At 43.5% G+C, this 23771-nt stretch overlaps 1 protein-coding gene across 1 annotated transcript; it reads right to left on the bottom strand.

Annotated features, from left to right (window-relative positions):
- Positions 1–6023: 6023 nt before the first annotated feature.
- Positions 6024–15988, bottom strand: oprk1 (opioid receptor, kappa 1). The gene is made up of 4 exons (XM_061921151.1): positions 15621–15988; positions 14996–15256; positions 9454–9806; positions 6024–7158 (listed from the first exon to the last, which is right to left on the bottom strand). The coding sequence occupies exons 2-4, from the start codon at positions 15247–15249 to the stop codon at positions 6626–6628; spliced, it is 1140 nt and encodes a 379-aa protein (XP_061777135.1). The 5' UTR covers positions 15250–15256; positions 15621–15988; the 3' UTR covers positions 6024–6625.
- Positions 15989–23771: the final 7783 nt, after the last annotated feature.

Below are 23771 nucleotides of genomic sequence, written 5' to 3'. Positions count from 1 at the left end.
CTGATTGGTTGGTGTGAGGAGAGCCAGCCAATGAGCGTTGGAGGCGCACGACTGGCCTTGTGTGGCGAGAGTAGGTACTCCACCTGGACAGACAGCCTATTGTCTATTTTTTTTAATGTTTATTTATAAATTTCAACAATAACAAACAGATGAGAAACAATAATCAAAATAGTTCAACAACAGTATAAAACATTACTAAACATTATAAAACCAGTACAAGACAGCGCAAGTAATAAAAATGGAATGCTATATATATATATATATATATATATATATAGATATATAAACCAGGTGCGAAGCCATAGGAGTAAAGTTAAGAATATTTTTTAAAGGCACAATTAAAGACAGGTCGGGTATTGAGAAACTTACATTTATGAATATAAAACTTAGCCAATAGTATAATGAGGTTGTAAAGATAGAATTCCTTTTCAAATATTTGTTCATACAGTGTAAAACAGACTGCCTATTGTCCCTCTTGGGCCACTTGCTTTGTTTGAGGTCATTACAGCTCATTTTGGTAAATGTTGCAATTTAGAAATAAAGGTTTATAAAACAAAAAAAAAAAATAATAATAATACTAATAATAAAAGAAAATTTCATTTAACAATAAAAAAAAACATTCTACAACTTTGACAAATTAAAAGGGAAGAAGGTAAACAAATATCAACACTCAAATACAAAGGCAGGACACTATTTAAGGTTTATTCCGCCAAAGATGTATATTATATGTCTATTTTTTAATTTTTGCAGTTTATCACCGCCTTCCGCCCGATTGTAGCTGAGATAGGCGCCAGCGCCCCCCGCGACCCCAAAAGGGAATAAGCGGTAGAAAATGGATGGATGGATGGATTTTTGAAAACAAAACTTCCATCCATCCATTTTCTACCGCTTATTCCCTTTTGGGGTCGCGGGGGGCGCCGGCGCCTATCTCAGCTACAATCGGGCGGAAGGCGGGGTACACCCTGGACAAGTCGCCCCTCATCGCAGGGCCAACACAGATAGACAGACAACATTCACACTCACATTCACACACTAGGGCCAATTTAGTGTTGCCAATCAACCTATCCCCAGGTGCATGTCTTTGGAAGTGGGAGGAAGCCGGAGTACCCGGAGGGAACCCACGCATTCACGGGGAGAACATGCAAACTCCACACAGAAAGATCCCGAGCCTGGATTTGAACCCAGGACTGCAGGAACTTCGTATTGTGAGGCAGACGCACTAACCCCTCTTCCACCATGAAGCCCGAAAACAAAACTTGGTTAAATACAAAAAAAAAAAAAAAATATATATATATATATATATATATATATATATATATTTTTTTTTTAAAGAAAACAATTATTTGAGTGTCTCACACAAGCTGCACAAGCCACAGCGACATCCTCGGCTCAGATCCCACATCAGGGCAAGGAAAAACTCAACCCAATGGGATGACAATGAGAAACCTTGGAGGGAACCACAAATGTGGGACCCCCCCTCCTACCCCCCGCCCCATACTACTTTACCATTTACTTCACAGAAGAGAAGTGTGGGATACTTCTATTGTTGCTTTATTTGTATTTGATTTTATTAAATGGATGTATATTAATGTTTGGCGCAAATACAACATGTACAAATATGTCGGTAAAAGTGATAGCAAAGAAGCAGTTAGTGAAATAAATAATAAATGAGTATTATTACACTACAAATGGAGCAACAAAAAAAACAATACAAATAGTATTACTAGTAATGAATAATAACAATGATTACCTCTATAATCAACAGTACAATTGTTTCAAATGCAACAATACATATATGGGATGATAACTAGGGATACAAAAGAATCAGATAACTTATTTCAACGTTGAGTTACGAGCTTTATAGAGGAACCAGTTGAGCTTGTAAGTTGAGGTAAAAATATTACCAAGCATTTGTTTAATCTTTATTGTGATGGATTGTCACCGATTCTGTTCATGACTTTTATGGACAGAATTTGTAGGCGGAGTCAAGGCGTTGAGGGGTTCCGGTTTGGTGACCGCAGGATTAGGTCTCTGCTTTTTGCAGATGATGTGGTCCTGATGGCTTCATCTGGCCGGGATTTTCAGCTCTCACTGGATCGGTTCGCAGCCGAGTGTGAAGCGACCGGAATGAGAATCAGCACCTCCAAGTCCGAGTCCATGGTTCTAGCCCGGAAAAGGGTGGAGTGTCATCTCCGGGTTGGGGAGGAGACCCTGCCCCAAGTGGAGGAGTTCAAGTACCTAGGAGTCTTGTTCACGAGTTGGGGAAGAGTGGATCGTGAGATCAACAGGCGGATCGGTGCGGCGTCTTCAGTAATGCGGAAGTTGTACCGATCCGTTGTGGTGAAGAAGGAGCTGAGCCGGAAGGCAAAGCTCTCAATTTACCGGTCGATCTACGTTCCCATCCTCACCTATGGTCATGAGCTTTGGGTCATGACCGAAAGGATAAGATCACGGGTACAAGCGGCCCAAATGAGTTTGGGTCTCTCCCTTAGAGATAGGGTGAGAAGCTCTGCCATCAGGGAGGAACTCAAAGTAAAGCCGCTGCTCCTCCACATCGAGAGGAGCCAGATGAGGTGGTTCGGCCATCTGGTCAGGATGCCACCCGAACGCCTCCCTAGGGAGGTGTTTAGGGCACGTCCAACCGGTAGGAGGCCACGGGGAAGACCCAGGACACGTCGGGAAGATTATGTCTCCCGGCTGGCCTGGGAACGCCTCGGGATCCCCTGGGAAGAGCTAGAAGAAGTTGCTTGGGAGAGGGAAGTCTGGGATTCCCTGCTTAGGCTGCTGCCCCCGCGACCCGACCTCGGATAAGCGGAAGATGATGGATTGAATACATATACAGTAGTAAACAAATTCTGCTGCAGGTTTTTTTATTTATTTTTTCAGCAAATCAGATTTTTTGTTGATTCCCAGTAATTGATTGTCAGTAATTCTCAAACTTTACAATGAATATTTGTACAGAAATCAGATTTTGTCCATCTTGATCCCAGTTGAAGTGATCGCGTCTGCTTCTTGTGCAGCACAAACAGATCCACACAATCAATAATTACACTGACTTGGAATGGTGTTGACATTGAGATGATCAATAAGTTAACTAGTTGAGCTTGTTCAGAGCTGCCATGGCCCGAACATCATCAGCAGCGTGGCTATCCAAGGCCACTGATTAAGAAGAAAATACCGGTGTACACGCCGTCGCCGTGGCAACTGTCTTTTCACAATCAGGTGAACTGAATCGGTGAGAGAATGCCAGATAAAACACGATCCTGGATTTTTTGCTAACAGGGAGCACATTTACAGCCATAGATACAGTCAAACACACTGACTTTACATTTTGCACACAGCCACAGAAGTATTGGACATTATTACTGCAATTGACGAGAAGGCACAAAACCAAAGGAGGACAAAATAACATTTTAAAAATAAAAACACTAAAAGCCTGTTCATCTAATGAAGTTAAAGGTAATTCCTCGTTTATTCTCCAGAATGGATTCCAGGACTGACTATGGTGAATTAATTTCCTTTAACTGTTCATTATTGGGTTCTTCCGAGGATGTTGTAGTCGTAATGATTTGTGCAGTCCTTTGAGACATTTGTGATTTGGGGCTATATAAATAAACATTGATTGATTGATTGATTGATTATAAATGGACTACCTGTATTTCCTTAAATTGCCGCCGGGTATATAGTATGCGCCTGCCTAGAATAACTGCCGGGTCAAACTCGTTTCGCAAAATAATTAGCGCATGCTTAGCAGTACCGCCGGCTCAGGATTAACTCGTTTTGCAAAATATTATTTTTATTATCGCATGTCTAGAATTTCCACCGGGTCAAACTCGTCACGTCACGAGTGACACTTCACCTGTCATCATTTTCAAAATGGAGGAGGCTGATTTCAATCATTTGAAATCGCATAAAGGGAAAAAGATTAAGAGCTATTTCTGTAGGATTTAAAGTCCAAGCTATTGAATATGCTAAAAAGAACAGTAAGCAGCTATGTTTTATTAATATACCGTAGCTGCGTGTGTCAAATATGAGTCATTAAATGACTCCCGCCTCCTGGTGGTAGAGGGCGCTAGTGATCCTTCTTGCGACTACTCGGCTGCAGAAGAAGTGACAACAAGCAGCAAGAGTGAGCAGCGATCGTTTATTTTTTCCTCTCGACTTGTGTCGTGATGAAGTATCTACAGTATTTCCACTGGCGAACGCGAATGAGCGTAGGTCGCCTAAAGCTGACGAGAAAGTTGCATGTGGGTCGCATAGCCGTTTGGACTGAAGTCACATTAGAAAAGATCAGATTCCGGTCGGATTTGGACTACATCTTCCAAATTCCCATGTACAAAAGCCAAAAGCAGTGAAGTTGTCACGTTGTGTAAAAAAATGGTAAATAAAAATCCTTTTCAACTTATATTCAATTGAATAGACTGCAAAGACAAGATACTTAACGTTCAAACTGCAAAACGTTATTTTTTTTGTGCAAATATTAGCTTATTTGGAATTTGATGCTTGCAACATGTTTCAAAAAAGCTGGCACGAGTGTCAAAAAAGACTGATAAAGTTGCGCAATGCTCGTCAAACACTTATGTGGAACATCCCACAGGTGAACAGGCTAATTGGGATTATAATGGGAATTACAATTTTAGACGACATATGGCAGCATAAACTAACAGCTTTGTATACAGACATATATTTTAGGTGAAGAAAACACTTAAATATTTGCCCCTTTTTTGTTTTTGTTCACCCGCTCTGAAACTCTGTTCTAAATGGCCAACTTGCAAAAAGCTTACGTTTTATCCTCTATTATTATTATTGTTATTATCATTATTTCACTTACAGAGAAAAAACTGCTGTTTGACATAATAGTGATGTCAATGTGTGAATAACATCGCCTCATAATCCTTTAACCTTTGAAGGCCCAAGCTGTTTTTCTACATGTTTTTTTTTAATTTCTCTTTGTTATTTGGGCTTATTGGACCCTAATTAGAGTAAAAACTAAGAATCATCTTTTGATATGATGTACTTAGTCCATAAGTACACAAACATGTACTTCATGTTTAGTGAATTCTCATTTTTCCAAATTCCATTGTATGTTATACTCTTCTGACACCACCAGATGGCAGTATGAGTGTCCACATAAGACCCCAAATCAGTAGTGTACACTGTTTTGGAAATAAGAGCTAAAAGGTGCTGTCCACGCATGTTGCCACTAAGCCCTTAGAACAGGGGTCACCAACCTTTTTGAAACCAGGAGCTATTTCTTGGGTACTGATTAATGCGAAGGGCTACCAGTTTGATACACACTTAAATAAATTGCCAGAAATAGCCAATTTGCTCAATTTACCTTTGATAAATACATATATATATATATATATATATATATATATATATATATATATAAATGGGTATTTCTGTCTGTCATTCCGTCGTACATTTTTTTTTCCTTTTACAGAAGGTTTTTTAAGGGAATGATGAAAAAAACACTTAATTGAACGGTTTAAAAGAGGAGAAAAATAAAATTTTGAGACATAGTTTATCTTCAATTTCGACTCTTTGAAATTCAAAATTCAACCGAAAATAAGAAGAGAAAAACTAGCTAATTTGAATCTTTTTGAAAAAAAAAAACATTTAATGGATCATTAGTATTTTTTTCTGATTAAGAGTATTTTTAGAATTTGGATGACATGTTTTAAATAGGTTAAAATCCAATCTGCACTTTGTTAGAATATATAACAAATTGGACCAAGCTATATTTCTAACAAAGACAAATCATTATTTCTTCTAGATTTTCCAGAACAAAAACTTTAAAAGAAATTCAAAAGACTTTGAAATAAGATTTAAATTTGATTGTACAGATTTGCCAGAATATTTTTTTTGAATTTTAATCATAATAAGTTTGAAGAAATATTTCACAAATATTATTCATCGAAAAAACAGAAGCTAAAATGAAGAATTAAATTAAAATGTATTTATTATTCTTTTCAATAAAACAAATACATTTACATGAACATTGATTTAAATTGTCAGGAAAGAAGAGGAAGGAATTTAAAAGGTAAAAAGGTATATGTGTTTAAAAATCCTAAAATAATTTTTAAGGTTGTATTTTTTTCTCTATAATTGTCTTTCTGAAAGTTACAAGAAGCAAAGTAAAAAAATAAATGAATTTATTTGAACAAGTGAAGACTAAGACTGTCAAATATTTCCTTGGGTTTTTAAATTCTATTTGAGTTTTGTCTCTCTTAGAATTAAAAATGTCGAGCAAAGCGAGACCAGCTTGCTAGTAAATAAATACTATTTAAATAAATAGAGGCAGCTCACTGGTAAGTGCTGCTATTTGAGCTATTTTTAGAACAGGCCAGCTGGCGACTCATCTGGTCCTTACGGGCGACCCCTGCTTTAGAGGTTTAAAGAAGTGTTTTGTTTTGTTTTTTGTCTCATATCATTGACATTAACCATTTCCCCCCAAAATGACCGTATTTGAGAGCCATTGAAAAGTTTGACTAAACAGTGTCAGGTGTTTCATTATCATCCACATCCCAGACGCTCAGATGGCTGTGGTGATCTGAGTCAAGCCCAGGTCGTTGGAGTCTTCCCAGCCGGGGCCGTGGGGCGAGGACGCGTCCATAGCTAGTCATACGGGCCTAGCCTGCCCAGAGTCTCCGGGGGCCTCCCGGGGACACGAGTGGTCCCTCAAGGTGCTCCTCACCCGGCTCACACCCTGGCAGTCCCTTCGGGCGGCGGGGCAGCAGAAGTCCCTGAAGCACCGCTTGAAGTTCTCATCTAAGAAAGCGTAGAGGATGGGGTTGAGGCTGCTGTTGGTGTAGCCCAGCGCCACGCAGAAGAAGTAGGCCGCCATGACCGGCGTGGTCTCGGGAACGTCCGGCGACAGAGCCTTGACCAGGATAAAGATGTGGATGGGCGTCCAGCAGACCACGAAGGCGGCCACCACCACCAGGACCAGGCGAGCGATGCGCCGCAGATTGCGGTCCTTCTCGCGGGATCCTGACAGCAAGCGGACGCTCTTGAGGCGCAGGATCATCAGCGTGTAGCAGACGCTGATGATGATGACGGGCAGCACGAAGGCGAAGATGAACACGCAGATCTTCATCAGCGTGTCCCAGTAGCTGTACGGCTCCGGGAACTGGAGGGCACACTCTGTTGTCCCTGGCAACAACAAACAAACAAAAAAAGCAGATTCCTGGTTTTTCATTTTCTTTCTTTGTTTTTCACCAGTGAGTCTGGCTACAGCAAAGAGTTTCTTCATCAGCGCTGACGGAGATATAAATATCTACATATATCCATATTTTTAAGAGTTATTTATTCATATTCATAGTCATATTTGAAAACCGCTAGTGTTTTTCCATTTGTTCGCTTTTTGGTTGTCCACTAGTAAACTGAGTGTGTTAACCTTGAAGCTTTAGGAATGTAAGGAGTAGCCATACTGCCTTCTTATCTCTTCCTGTCCCAGGCTTAGCAGAACAACAGATATGTGTATTCGTTCCGGTAGGTGTGGGCGGGGGAGATATTGAAGAAGACAGCGCGTCCATAGAGTTTTCAGATCAACTAGGCGACGCGAATTGAATGTGTTGTTTTTTAGGTTGGTCTCTCCAAAGCTTTGGAATAAATTGCAAAATACCTATTCAGTTCTGGGTTATTATTTAAAATCAGCTTATGTGTCATCAAAAGAACTTGGGATTGACCAGCAACTTAAATTCCCTCGGAGGAACATCTGGTCCAAACGCAACAGCGCACATTAGTTTTTCATCAACAGCCTGGTTCCTACTCGTCTGGCTAAACTAGCTTTCATCAGGAGCCCGCTATCTGACAAAGCCGCCGCTTGGGCCACGGCGGTTAGTAAGAATGCACATCACTACCCTTGTTTACTCAAGAAGTAATGAAGGGGTTTCCCACCTAGGCCTTCAGTGATGTCCGACCTCAATAATTACCTCTCAAAATACCATCCATAACCATTGCTGGAGTAATTGTCACGGCGCGGGCTTGAACCCGCTTTCCCCGGCAGCAGTGTCTGCCAGAACCTCCGCTGGCAGCGCGCTGAGACACGCCCCTGCTCCTGCTGGCTGCGTCACGCCCACATGCCGGCAATGCTGTGGGCGATAAGCAATCTGCACACCTGGGACTGATGAGGGCAAACGGTATAAGGACCAGTAGACCCAAGGATCTTTGCAGAAACTTAGTCTTCTATCGTGTACCCTAAGCCGACTCCAGCTTTATGCTCTCTCTCTCTCTGTCTTTCTCTCTATCTCTTTCTCCCCTCCGTGTCTGATGTCAGTTTCCTGCATCTCTGGAGTTGCAGGAAACAAAAAACACTCTGCTTGCCTTTTCATCCCGCTACCTGCAAGCAGGGCAGCACGGTGGTAGGAGGGGTTAGTGCATGTGCCTCACAATTCGAAGGTCCCGAGTTCAATCCAGGGCTCGGGATCTTTCCGTGTGGAGTTTGCATGTTCTCCCCGTGACTGCGTGGGTTCCCTCTGGGTACTCCGGCTTCCTCCCACCTCCAGAGACATGCACCTGGGGATAGGCCCCTCCCACCTCCAAAGACATGCACCTGGGGATTGGCCCCTCCCACCTCCAAAGACATGCACCTAGGGTTTGGCCCCTCCCACCTCCAAAATCATGCATCTTGGGATAGGCCCCTCCCACCTCTAAAGACATGCACCTGGGGATTGGCCCCTCCCACCTCCAAAGACATGCACCTGGGGATTGGCCCCTCCCACCTTCAAAGACATGCACCTTCGAATAGGCCCCTCCCACCTCCAAAGACATGCACCTGGGGATAGGCCCCTCCCACTTCCAAAGACATGCACCTGGGGATAGGCCCCTACCACCTCCAAAGACATGCACCTGGGAATAGGCCCCTCCCACCTCCAAAGACATGCACCTGGGGATAGGCCCCTCCCACCTCCAAAGACATGCACCTGGGAATAGGCCCCTCCCACCTCCAAAAACATGCACCTGGGGATAAGCCCCTCCCACCTCTAAAGACATGCACCTGTGGATAGGCCCCTCCCACCTCCAAAGACATGCACCTGGGGATAAGCCCCTCCCACCTCTAAAGACATGCACCTGTGGATAGGCCCCTCCCACCTCCAAAGACATGCACCTGGGGATAGGCCCCTCCCACCTCCAAAGACATGCACCTGGGGATAGGTTGATTGGCAACACTAAATGGTCCCTAGTGTGTGAATGTTGTCTGTCTATCTGTGTTGGCCCTGTGATGAGGTGGCGGGTTGTCCAGGATGTACACCGCCTTCTGCCCGAATGCAGCTGAGATAGGCTCCAGCATTCCCCGCGACTCCAACAGCAGCAAGCGGTAGGAAATGGATGGATGAATGGATAGCGAGCGGGAGCAGCATGCAATAACTACAAGCATCTGAAATTACTTATGTCCATTGTAATCAATCCATCAATCAATCAATCAATCAATCAATCAAGAGGTACCATTGTTGGTGTTGGTGCTTCCCAGGACCATGGCGGGGACGCCGGCGGCCGATGACAGCGCCCAGATGATGACGTTGATGATCTTGGCCTTGACGGGCGTGCGGAAGTCCAGCGCCTTGACGGGATGACAGACGGCCACGTAGCGGTCCACACTCATCATGGTGAGCGTGAAGATGCTGGTGAACATGTTGTAATAGTCCACCGAGATGAACACCTTGCACGCCACCTCGCCAAACGGCCACGAGCTCAGCAGGTAGTCGGCGCTCTGGAAGGGCATGGTGGTGGTCACCAGGGCGTCGGCCACCGCCAGGTTCAGGATGTAGATGTTGGTCGCCGTCTTCATCTTCGTGTACCTGACGAAACACACACACACACACACACACACACACACACACACACACACACACACACACACACACACACACACAATCATATTGAGGTTTACGACACACTTCTTTTTCTTTCTCTTCTTCAACTTTAGTTTCTTTAATTATTCTTTCCTTCCAATCCATCCATCCATTTACTACCACTTGTCCTTTTGGGGTCACGGGGGGGTCGCTGGGGCTTATTTCAGTTGCATTCGGGCGGAAGGCAATGCACACCCTGGACAAATCACCACCTCATCACTAGGGACCATTTAGTGTTGCCAATCAACCTATCCCCAGGTGCATGTCTTTGGAGGTGGGAGGGGCCTATTCCCAGGTGCATGTCTTTGGAAGTGGGAGGGGCCTATCCCCAGGTGCATGTCTTTGGAAGTGGGAGGGGCCTATCCCCAGGTGCATGTCTTTGGAGGTGGGAGGGGCCTATTCCCAGGTGCATGTCTTTGGAAGTGGGAGGGGCCTATCCCCAGGTGCATGTCTTTGGAGGTGGGAGGGGCCTATCCCCAGGTGCATGTCTTTGGTGGTGTGAGGGGCCTATTCCCAGGTGCATGTCTTTGGAGGTGGGAGGGGCCTATCCCCAGGTGAATGTCTTTGGAGGTGGGAGGGGCCTATCCCCAGGTGCATGGCTTTGGAGGTGGGAGGGGCCTATCCCCAGGTGTATGTCTTTGGAGGTGGGAGGGGCCTATTCCCAGGTGCATGTCTTTGGAGGTGGGAGGGGCCTATTCCCAGGTGCATGTCTTTGGAGGTGGGAGGGGCCTATTCCCAGGTGCATGTCTTTGGGGGTGGGAGGGGCCTATCCCCAGGTGAATGTCTTTGGAGGTGGGAGTGGCCTATCCCCAGGTGCATGGCTTTGGAGGTGGGAGGGGCCTATCCCCAGGTGTATGTCTTTGGAGGTGGGAGGGGCCTATTCCCAGGTGCATGTCTTTGGAGGTGGGAGGGGCCTATTCCGAGGTGCATGTCTTTGGAGGTGGGAGGGGCCTATTCCCAGGTGCATGTCTTTGGGGGTGGGAGGGGCCTATCCCCAGGTGAATGTCTTTGGAGGTGGGAGGGGCCTATCCCCAGGTGCATGGCTTTGGAGGTGGGAGGGGCCTATCCCCAGGTGTATGTCTTTGGAGGTGGGAGGGGCCTATTCCCAGGTGCATGTCTTTGGAGGTGGGAGGGGCCTATTCCGAGGTGCATGTCTTTGGAGGTGGGAGGGACCTATTCCCAGGTGCATGTCTTTGGAGGTGGGAGGGGCCTATCCCCAGGTGAATGTCTTTGGAGGTGGGAGGGGCCTATTCCCAGGTGCATGGCTTTGGAGGTGGGAGGGGCCTATTCCCCGGTGTATGTCTTTGGAGGTGGGAGGGGCCTATTCCCAGGTGCATGTCTTTGGAGGTGGGAGGGGCCTATTCCGAGGTGCATGTCTTTGGAGGTGGGAGGGGCCTATTCCCAGGTGCATGTCTTTGGGGGTGGGAAGGGCCTATCCCTAAGTGCATGTCATTGGAGGTGGGAGGGGCCTATCCCCAGGTGGAGGTGGGAGGGGCCTATTCCCAGGTGCATCTCTTTGGAGGTGGGAGGGGCCTATACCCAGGTGCGTGTCTTTGGAGGTGGGAGGGGCCTATCCCTAGGTGCATGTCATTGGAGGTGGGAGGGGCCTATCCCCAGGTGGATGTCTTTGGAGGTGGGAGGGGCCTATCCCCAGGTGCATGTCTTTGGAGGTGGGAGGGGCCTATCCCCAGGTGCATGTCTTTGGAGGTGGGAGGGGCCTATTCCCAGGTGCATGTCTTTGGAAGTGGGAGGGGCCTATCCCCAGGTGCATGTCTTTGGAGGTGGGAGGGGCCTATCCCCAGGTGCATGTCTTTGGTGGTGTGAGGGGCCTATTCCCAGGTGCATGTCTTTGGAGGTGGGAGGGGCCTATTTGCAGGTGGAGGTGGGAGGGGCCTATCCCCAGGTGAATGTCTTTGGAGGTGGGAGTGGCCTATCCCCAGGTGCATGGCTTTGGAGGTGGGAGGGGCCTATCCCCAGGTGTATGTCTTTGGAGGTGGGAGGGGCCTATTCCCAGGTGCATGTCTTTGGAGGTGGGAGGGGCCTATTCCGAGGTGCATGTCTTTGGAGGTGGGAGGGGCCTATTCCCAGGTGCATGTCTTTGGGGGTGGGAGGGGCCTATCCCCAGGTGAATGTCTTTGGAGGTGGGAGTGGCCTATCCCCAGGTGCATGGCTTTGGAGGTGGGAGGGGCCTATCCCCAGGTGTATGTCTTTGGAGGTGGGAGGGGCCTATTCCCAGGTGCATGTCTTTGGAGGTGGGAGGGGCCTATTCCGAGGTGCATGTCTTTGGAGGTGGGAGGGGCCTATTCCCAGGTGCATGTCTTTGGGGGTGGGAGGGGCCTATCCCCAGGTGAATGTCTTTGGAGGTGGGAGGGGCCTATCCCCAGGTGCATGGCTTTGGAGGTGGGAGGGGCCTATCCCCAGGTGTATGTCTTTGGAGGTGGGAGGGGCCTATTCCCAGGTGCATGTCTTTGGAGGTGGGAGGGGCCTATTCCGAGGTGCATGTCTTTGGAGGTGGGAGGGACCTATTCCCAGGTGCATGTCTTTGGAGGTGGGAGGGGCCTATCCCCAGGTGAATGTCTTTGGAGGTGGGAGTGGCCTATCCCCAGGTGCATGGCTTTGGAGGTGGGAGGGGCCTATTCCCCGGTGTATGTCTTTGGAGGTGGGAGGGGCCTATTCCCAGGTGCATGTCTTTGGAGGTGGGAGGGGCCTATTCCGAGGTGCATGTCTTTGGAGGTGGGAGGGGCCTATTCCCAGGTGCATGTCTTTGGGGGTGGGAAGGGCCTATCCCTAAGTGCATGTCATTGGAGGTGGGAGGGGCCTATCCCCAGGTGGAGGTGGGAGGGGCCTATTCCCAGGTGCATCTCTTTGGAGGTGGGAGGGGCCTATACCCAGGTGCGTGTCTTTGGAGGTGGGAGGGGCCTATCCCTAGGTGCATGTCATTGGAGGTGGGAGGGGCCTATCCCCAGGTGGATGTCTTTGGAGGTGGGAAGGGCCTATCCCCAGGTGCATGTCATTGGAGGTGGGAGGGGCCTATCCCCAGGTGCATGTCTTTGGAGGTGGGAGGAAGCCGGAGTACCCGGAAGGAACCCACGCAGTCGCAGTGAGAACATGCACCAGCTCAGTGGCCTAGTGGTTAGAGTTCAAACCCCGGCCGAGTCATACCAAAGACTATAAAAATGGGAAAAACTTCCCTGCTTGGCACTCAGCATCAAGGGTTGGAATTGGGGGTTAAATCACCAAAAATGATTCCAGGGCGCGGCCACCGCTGCTGCTCACTGCTCCCCTCACGTCTCAGGGGGTGATCAAGGGTGATGGGTCAAATGCAGAGAATAATTTCACCACACCTAGTGTGTGTGTAACCATCATTGCTACTTTAACTTTAATGCAAACTCCACACAGAAAGATCCCGAGTGCAAGATGGAACCCAAGACTTCTCAGGACTTTCTTATTGTGAATCAGACGCACTAACCCCTGCACCACCGCGCTGCCCTCCTTTCCTATTTTCTTCCTTTCTCCACTTATTTTCCCTTCATTCCTTTCCTTTTCAACTGTATTTCTTTCCTTATTTTCCTCTCTCATTATTTCCATCAATCTTCTTTCTTTCTTTCAGTTCACATTTCCTTCTCCATTTTTATCTGTTCTCCACTTTCTCATCTTTTTCCCCGAATCTTTACCTTCCTATTCCCCTCCTTACTTTAGCTCTTTGTTTTCTGTTTTCCTTCAATGTTCAGTTCCGTTCATCCATCCATCCATTTTCTACTGCTTGTATCACCTATAATACTCAAATGTAATAAATAAGTATGAAGGATAAGATAAGAAATAGAAACAACCAATATGTCCTGTCTGACTGGATTTGAATTCCATGGAGTAAAAATATGTTTTTAGCCTAGATTTAAATTGTCTCGGAGACTAGGAGAACCTAACAGATAATTTAATAAAACAATACCTTGTTTTCCATTTTCTTTCTGCATAATCTAGTGGTCCCCAAACTATGGCCCGCGGACCACATCCGGGCCACGGGAAATCCCAAGTTTAAAAAAAATATATCTATATATATATTTATTTTTTTAGTTGTTATTTTATCAAATCGGTCCTTTATAATCCATTTTCCACCACTTGTTACTCTCTGTGTCCCCTAGCTGCTCAGGTAAATCATATATATATATATATGTATATATATATATATATATATATATATATATATATATATATATATATATATATATATATATATGTATATACATACATACATTTGTGTGTATATATTTATGTGTGTGTATGTATATATATATATGTGTGTCTATATGTATATATGTGTGTGTACGTATATATATATATATATATGTGTGTGTGTATATATGTATGTGTGTATATATATATGTATATATATATATATGTGTGTATATATATATATATATATAAACATATACATATATACACACACATATATATGTGTGTGTGTGTATACATATATATAATGTGTATATATATACATATATACACACATATGTATAATGTGTGTGTATATATATATACATATACATATATACACATATATATATACATATATACACGCATATATATGTGTGTAAATATATATATATATATATATATATATATGTGTGTGTGTGTGTGTGTGTGTGTGTGAGTCAAAAAGTTTGATCCATCTTTTGATCTTCATACTTCCTTTTCTTCCTCCATCCATCCATCCATCCATTTCTACCGCTTGTCCCTTTTTGGGGTACACACACTCCCTCCCTCCATCCTTCTTTAATTGATCTTTCTTTTTATTCCGATACATGTCATCGTTTTTTCCTTCTTTCATTTCCCCCCTATCCATCCTCCCTTTATTTCTTCACGTTTATGTATTTCCATTCCTTTCAACTGTAATCATTTCATATTTTTCTTTCCCTTCCCTTCATATTTATTTTCTCTGCATGGTCAGAGTTTCTGCTGCCATCAACAAGCAAGGAGAAAAGACGCCATGGAGCAACATTGCCATCTCGTGGTGTAAAGTGGCATTGCACCATAAAGTCCACGCTTTGACTGCGAAGTCAGACTGAAGTCGCAAAGTATCATCGATGATCACGTGACTCCGCGCTGGTAATTAAAAGTAATAAACATCAAGTTGTTACCTGAAGATGACGTACATGACCAGGCAGTTCCCCAGCAGGCCCACCACGAACACCACGGAGTACACGGCCACGATGACGGGGATGATGGGCGACATGGGCTCGGCGTCGCTCTCCTCCCACGTGCCGTTCAACATCTCCAAGGCCGGGGAGACGGAGGTGGGGGAGGCCGGCCAGGTGCACTCTTCCTCGGCCTGGATCCCCCATGGACACCGGTCCCCCCCTCGGTGGACGTGGACCACGCCGCTCTCCATCATGTGGACGCTGAGAGCAACAATCACTTTTGGCACATTTTGCATGGAATAAATGCGCCTTTTAATGGAATAAATGCACATTTAGAGGACTTTTACGAGGATGAACCCCACAGCTTTCAGTCCATTGAAGGCGAGCACATGCGGAACAAGCGCGCTACTCCTGGAGAGTATAAAACAATAACTACAACTAAAAACATCAATCATTAGGTTTTTAAAAATAAAAAAAATAGGAATAAATTTTTTTTTACTGCGAATTAGAGGCAAAAACAAATAGAGACATGTTCATGGTAACACATGCGGGAGAATAAAAGTAACATTAATTAGCTTTTTAATTGGGAATACAAGCAAAAAGCAGCATAAAAAAAAGAGCTTACCTGATTGTTTACCTTTTAACTTCTAAGTTGCTCCGGAAGCCTCTGGACTCTGGCTGCTGTGATGATGATGATGGTGAGGATGATGATGATGGTGATGGTGAAGATGATGATGTTGACAGAAGAGATGCAAGTTGTTGTGTTGTGTTGTGTTGTGTTGTGTTGTGTTGTGTGGCGGGAAGAAGGAGAAGAAGGAGAAGATGGTGAAGATGGAGTGAATGAAGCTCGGCACTGCAAGCTCCGCTGCTTCTCTCTGTGACGTCATCACGGCTTCCCGAGCAACACAGCTGCCATTCACACATGCTACCGTGCAAACATGAACATGCTACCACGCAAATATAAACATGCTACCATGCAAACAGGAACATGCTATCATGTGAACATGAAAATGCTACCACGCAAATATAAAGATGCTACCACCCAAATATAAACATGCTACCACGCAAACATGAACATGCTACCATGCAAACATGAACATGCTACCACACAAATATAAACATGCTACCAGGCAAACATGAACATGCTACCAGGCAAATATGAACATGCTACCATGCAAACGTGAACATGCTACCACGCATGTATAAAAATGCTACCACACAAACATGAACATGCTACCACGCAAATATAAACATGCTATAAATAAAACAAAAACATGCTGCCATGCAAACATGAACATGCTGCCACGAAAATATAAACATGCTACCACACAAACATGAACATGCTACCATGCAAACATGAACATGCTACCAAGCAATCATAAACATGCAAACATGAACATGTTACCATGCAAATATAAACATGCTATCACGCAAACATGAACATGCTACCACGCAAATATAAACATGCTACCACGCAAACATGAACATTCTACCACGCAAACATGAACATGCTACGACACAAACATGAACAAGTTACCGGGCAAACATGGACATGCTACCACGCAAACATAAAAATGCTACCACGCAAACCTGAACATGCTACCAAGCAAACATGAACATGCTACCATGCAAACATGAACATGCTACCACGCAAATACTAACATGCTATTATGCAAACATGAACATGTTACCAAGCAATCATACACATGCCACCATGCAAACATGAACATGCTACCACGCAGATATAAACATGCTATAAATCAAACAAAAACATGCTACCATGCAAACATGAACATGCTGCCATGCAAATATAAACATGCTACCACACAAACATGAACATGCTACCACACAAACATGAACATGCTACCATGCAAACATGAACATGCTACCAAGCAATCATAAACATGCAACCATGCAATCATGAACATGTTACCATGCAAATATAAACATGCTACCACGCAAATATAAACATGCTACCATGCAAATATAAACATGCTACCATGCAAACATGAACATGCTACCACGCAAACATGAACATGTTACTGCGCAAACATGAACATGCTACCACGCAAACATGAACATGCTACCACGCAAATATAAACATGATACCATGAACATGCAAAACCTGAAAATAATGTGCCTTGACTCAAAAAAGGTTGAAAAATATCGGTCTAATGGAAGCAGGGTGAACATTCCACGCGCTGCGCCATCGCGATTAGCTGCTAACGATAGCCGTAAGCGTTGTTTTCGCTGATTACTCAAATGAAACGGACACCTTTTTTTTTAATGATGAAAGCTAAGTAGTCATGTTAGCTTACTTGGTGAGAGCAAATGTAAGCAAATAACAAAATGTCCATCAAAGCTGTGGTATTGTCATAACGGGGTGGGGGGTCGCAGCTTGCTGCGAGGTTTGTTCTCCCAGGATGCAAAGGGACTATTCCGGACAGGACTTGAAGGTAAGAACATATTTATTAATTGGGTAATCCTACACATCACAAAAGACAGGAACTAAAACGAAAGGAAAACGTGCCGTTCGCACGAGAAGCAAAAGAACAAAAAACTTAACGTAGGACATATAGACGCTAACACTTAGCATGAACTATGTACATAGATCAAAGAAGACTTACTGTGGCATGAAACAAGTAACATAACTATGGCACTGCACAAAATGAAACTGTGGCATGAAACCAATAATGACGCCAGGACAACTGACTGGCAAAGGTGGGCTTAAATCATGTCTCTTGACTGGAAACAGGTGCGCGTCCCGAACACCAGAAGCAGGTGAAAATCTTAAATCGCCATGGTAACTAAAACAAACAAGGGTGCACAAAAACAGGAACCAATGGAGTCTAAAACGGAACATAAAAACATGATCTGGTCCATGGATCATGACAGGTATCTTCTGTATTCTTTCAATTTAAATGAAGCAATAATCTTGTTGAACATCATTCCGCTTTCAAAGTGACTTTAATTTGTCTTTTTGATGAGAATTAATGAGGTTTGAACCATCACGAGATATCACTTTAGCATTTCTTTGGACCTAAACTAAAGGCTTAGTGGCCACATGCGTGGACAGCAACTTTTAGCTCTTATTTCCAAAATGGTTGTCACTACTGAATTGGGGTCTTATGGCCACTTGTGTGGACAACTATAATGCCATCTGGTGGTGGCAGAAGAGTATAACATACAATGGAATTTGGAAAAATAAGAATTAGCATGTCACTAAACATGAAGTACACGTTTGTGTACTTATGGACTAAGTACATCAAATCAAAAGATGATACTTAGTTTTTATTCTAATTGGGGTCCAATAAGCCCAAATAGCAAAGAGAAATAAAAAAAAAAGCATGTAAACAAACAGCTTGGGCTTTAAGAGGCTAATTGAGTAGTGCTAAAGCTGCAGTGATTAGCAGCCTTTAACGACAATGTCTCTCATTAAGACGATGACAAAGCCACTAATAAGCATGTTGTGAGTTATGAACTTTCTGTTGAAGCCGGCCGGATACCGCAAAGCAATAAAAGATAAACAGAATCACTCGAGGAGAACATAATGTGACCTTTACAGTCCCTCATATGTGGCTGATTATCACTATGGCAACGGAATATTTCCTATAAAAGGTCTGCATTTAAAAAGCTGAAGATTAGTCAACCGTGCAGCTAAATAGTTTTTGAGGTATTAGTGAGCCTGACGCTGTCATCTGTCTTTTTTTTACCAGGAATTGATTAACGGGTTGAAAAACTTATTAGGGTGTTACCATTTAGTGGTCAATTGTACGGAATATGTACTGTACTGTGCAATCTACTAATACAAGTTTCAATCAATCAATCTCTTTATTTGCCAGCAGGGCGGCGATCAACAAAGCTGGCATACTCTACACTTTAAGTACGACAATACACACTTTGAAATACGCTTCCAATTATCAATCAATTTTGTGACTGGAAGACAAAGTAGTGATGCAACGACAAGGCCTTTTTTTTATTTTTATCTTAATATTATTTTTGATTATTTTTCTTAATATAATGTTTCATAATACTTTTGTAATACCATGTTTGACGGACCCTTGCCGTCGTGCGGGTTCCCAGGACCATCAAGGAAGGGCATTGCTTGAGCAGGTTTGACTTGCTTTATTTTTCAATAAGCTCTGTCTGTAGGTTGGTGGTAGCGGGGGTGTATAATGTTGCTTGGAAGAGTTAGGGATGCATGGGATTCTGGGTATTTGTTCTGTTGTGTTATGGTGCGGATGTTCTCCCGAAATGTTTTTGTCATTCTTGTTTGGTGTGGGTTTACAGTGTGGCGCATATTAGTAAGAGTCTTTAAACGGGCACTCTCAGTGTGACCTGTATGGCTGTTGAACATATTACATGTGACTGGCCTGCACGTGGATAGAATGGTGCTAAGACGGGCACATGTTTTAGAGGACGTTAAAGGCATAACGGAGATTGTTAACCCCGTAAGATTTTTGGGAGAGGCACTGAAATCTGTAAACCTCTTGGAAAAATCAGAGGGTCGACAAGTATGCAGCTGAGTCACATCAGAGAGATCAAAGAGCTGCATGCGGTTCCGGAGTTGCCGACCCTTGTTCTAGTGCTACCTGCATACCATCTGGGGCTTGATCAATCCCATCTGGGTTGCCTTGGGGAGGGGGTCGGATTGTTGAAAGGTCCGAAACCCCAGGGGTGTCCAGGGGCGCCAAACGGTGCATCTAAAACTGTATCTCAGAATGGAAATAAGATATCAGCACCTTATCTTGCAATGACTGTGTATCATGATGAAACAAAATAAGATATCAGCACCTTATCTTGCAATGACTGTGTATCATGATGAAACAAAATAAGATATCAGCACCTTATCTTGCAATGACTGTGTATCATGATGAAACAAAATAAGATATCAGCACCTTATCTTGCAATGACTGTGTATCATGATGAAACAAAGAGACGAACGCAAGACTCTCAGAGAAATGGTGATGGGAAAATATCAAATCTTGTAAATCTTGCTCATACTTTCAAATGTCAGTGAAAATGTGCAGTTGTCTCTTCGGCTACGAAAAAAAATCTGCGAGGGAAAAGGTTAATCAGACTGATAAATGAGGAAGAGGATAGAAACTCTGCAAAGGGAGAAAGTAAAGTGTTTCGTTTAAGGTCACATTAGAAGAAGTGGAAAAGTTACATATTCATTTGAGTGAAAATATTTGACGTTTAATTGAAGCTTTTCCACCTGTAACGCACATTATGTTTTTTTACATCTATTTCTACTTACACGTTATTCTTTTCTCTTGATGATAATGAACTAAATAGGCTCAGCTTCTTCCGACACCTTTTCAGACAAGTTGAACGGTGGTGGTGGTGCCTGGACGTGCGGGGTGAGGACGCCTCTATGGGACTCCAGTCCTCCTGTCTTGTCCCCTGCTCGTCCATCCCTCAATTTTAGCCGCATATTAGACACTTAGGGACTCCAGTCCTCCTGTCTTGTCCCCTGCTCGTCCATCCCTCAATTTTAGCCGCATATTAGACACTTAGGGACTCCAGTCCTCCTGACTTGTCCCCTGCTCGTCCATCCCTCAATTTAAGCCGCATATTAGACACTTAGGGGCTCCAGTCCTCCTGACTTGTCCCCTGCTCGTCCATCCCTCAATTTTAGCCGCATATTAGACACTTAGGGACTCCAGTCCTCCTGTCTTGTCCCCTGCTCGTCCATCCCTCAATTTTAGCCGCATATTAGACACTTAGGGACTCCAGTCCTCCTGACTTGTCCCCTGCTCGTCCATCCCTCAATTTTAGCCGCATATTAGACACTTAGGGACTCCAGTCCTCCTGACTTGTCCCCTGCTCGTCCATCCCTCAATTTTAGCCGCATATTAGACACTTAGGGTTTGGGGGGCTCGGCATGGTAGGGACGCACCATGGCCTTGATGCCCCCCAATTTTCTTGGCATTATTAGTCCCCACAAGTAGACATACTGGATCTCCCTCCAGCTACAGTACACACATCACTAGGGACTGGAGGTCGGCTGTAAGGGCTGACCTCCTAACTTGAACTACACAGTAGACCAGGGGTGACCAACCTTTTTGAAACCAAGAGCTACTTCTTGGGTACTGATTAATGCGAAGGGCTACCAGTTTGATACACACTTAAATAAATTGGCAAAAATAGCCAATTTGCTCAATTTACCTTTAATAAATAAATCTACATATATATAAAAATGGGTATTTCTGTCTGTCATTCCGTCGTACATTTTTTTCCTTTTACGGAAGGTTTTTTGTAGAGAATAAATGATGAAAAAACACTCAATTGAACGGTTTAAAAGAGGAGAAAACACGAAAAAAATAAAAATATAATTTTGAAACAGTTTATCTTCAATTTCGACTGTTTAAAATTCAAAATGCAATCGAAAATAAGAAGAGAAAAACTAGCTATTTTGAATCTTTTTGAAAAAATTTAAAAAATATTTCATGGAACATCATTAGTAATTTTTCCTGATTAAGATCAATTTTAGAATTTTGATGACATGTTTTAAATAGGTTCAAATCCAATCTGCACTTTGTTAGAATATATAACAAATTGGACCAAGCTATATTTCTAACAAAGACAAACTATTATTTCTTCTAGATTTTCCAGAACAAAAATTTTGAAAATAAATTCTAAATACTTAGAAATTAAATTTAAATTTGATTCTACAGATTTTATAGATTTAGCAGAATATTTTTTGGGGAATTTTAATCATAATAAGTTTGAAAAAATATTTCACAAATATTCTTTGTCAAAAAAACAGAAGCTAAAATGAAGAATTAAATTAAAATGTATTTATTATTCTTTACAAAAAAAAAATAATTTACTTGAACATTGATTTAAATTGTCAGGAAAGAAGAGGAAGGAATTTAAAAGGTAAAAAGTTATATGTGTTTAAAAAGTCTAAAATCATTTTTAAGGTTGTATTTTTTCTCTAAGAATTGTCTTTCTGAAAGTTATAAGAAGCAAAATAAAAAGAATAAAAAATTATTTATTTAAACAAGTGAAGACCAAGTCTTTAAAATATTTTCTTGGATTTTCAAATTCTATTTGAGTTTTGTCTCTCTTAGAATTAAAAATGTCCAGACCAGCTTGCTAGTAAATAAATACAATTTAAAAAAATAGAGGCAGCTCACTGGTAAGTGCTGCTATTTGAGCTATTTTTAGAACAGGCCAGCGGTTGACCCCTGCACTAGACACTCTGGGCCGGAGTTGGGGAGTGTGGCGTGCCCCTCATTCCCTCCCCGGCAAGCGCGGGCTGCGGGGACTATGGTCTGGTGGCCTGCCATTCTAAATAATTTTTATTTATTTAGTTTTCTTTGAGTGGCGTCACGCGGGTTTCTCTGCCTGTTGGGCGGGTCTGTGTTGGTGACGAGATGCGGTGCCAGCGCAGCCCTCTTGTCTGGGGTGGGTGCTGTGTCTCAGTTGTTTGGACGGTGGGTGGTGTGTTTGTGCGGGTTTGAGTTGGGGGGTGGAGTCTTTTAGTTTGGGGGGACTGGGAAGCTGGCGCTGGCTGGTCTCCATGATCCTGTTGGCGTGGGGTTGAGGGTAGGGGGGGGTGTTTCCCCCCGATGTTGGTGGAAGGGCGTGCACGTGGTGGTTGTCGGGGCTGGCGAACTTGCCGTCTTTGTTCTCGTTTATTGTCGTGTTGGTTGGCTTGTCGGGTGTCGGCCCGGGCCTGCCCTCACATACACACAATTATTCATACATATATATACACACACATACGTAGGCGCACACACACACATACATTGTTAGAATAATTGTTTCTAAATTATCACAAAAAACTTTGTATTAAATTGTGTTCCTGACAAGAAGACACAAGGCTGAAACCAACCAAGAAGAATGCTTGTAAAACTCTACTGGGACTACAAAGCAGACAGATGGCAGGATATGCCCGACTTACGGAGGAACTATTTCTGAAGTATTTTACGAACTCTTTTTGAACTATTTTATGGAACGCTCTTTGAACTATTTTATGGGACTCTCTCTGAACTATTTTATGGAACTCTTTTTGAACTATTTGACAAACTCTCTTCAAACTGATCAGTAACCGAAGGCAATGCTGTTTACGACCCACTTTCTTCAGGAAGCAGCAGTGGGAAGGAGAAGGGAGAAAATCAAATAAAGAAGGAGGAGTACAATCTTTGGGCAGAGCGTGGTGCAGGACTGTACAGAGAGTACAGTGGCCATGTCTCTCCTCAGATCTCAGTCCAAATTTAACTTTGTCTCTGTTTGATTCTTTGACTTTTGTCTTGTTTAATAGATGTCATCAGTGTTTGAACCTGACAACATACATACATGTACATATACATTCCCTGTACAAACATAAATATACACATACATGTACATATACATTCACTGTACAAACATAAATATACACATACATGTACATATACATTCCCTGTACAAACATACATATACACATACATGTACATATACATTCACTGTACAAACAAACATATAAACATACATGTACATATACATTCACTGCACAAACATACATATAAACATACATGTACATATAGATTCCCTGTACAAACATACATATAAACATACATGTACATATACAAGTACAAATGCATACATACACTCATGCATATAATCAGGTTTCATCAAATATATATAAAAGTTGTTGCCCTAGGGTAAACTGCGTAACACATGGCACACTGACAGAGTTTAACCTATTGTTACTATAACAATCTACAAGGTTAATACAGTTCCTGTCTCTTTCTTCCCCCTCCATTTTTCAGCTTTATTTAATATT

The sequence above is a fragment of the Nerophis ophidion genome, linkage group LG14 (genome assembly GCF_033978795.1).
Source record: "Nerophis ophidion isolate RoL-2023_Sa linkage group LG14, RoL_Noph_v1.0, whole genome shotgun sequence".
NCBI classification, from domain to species: domain Eukaryota; kingdom Metazoa; phylum Chordata; class Actinopteri; order Syngnathiformes; family Syngnathidae; genus Nerophis; species Nerophis ophidion.
Note: the sequence above shows the minus strand (reverse complement) of the source record. Positions and strands in the feature narration are given on the sequence as shown.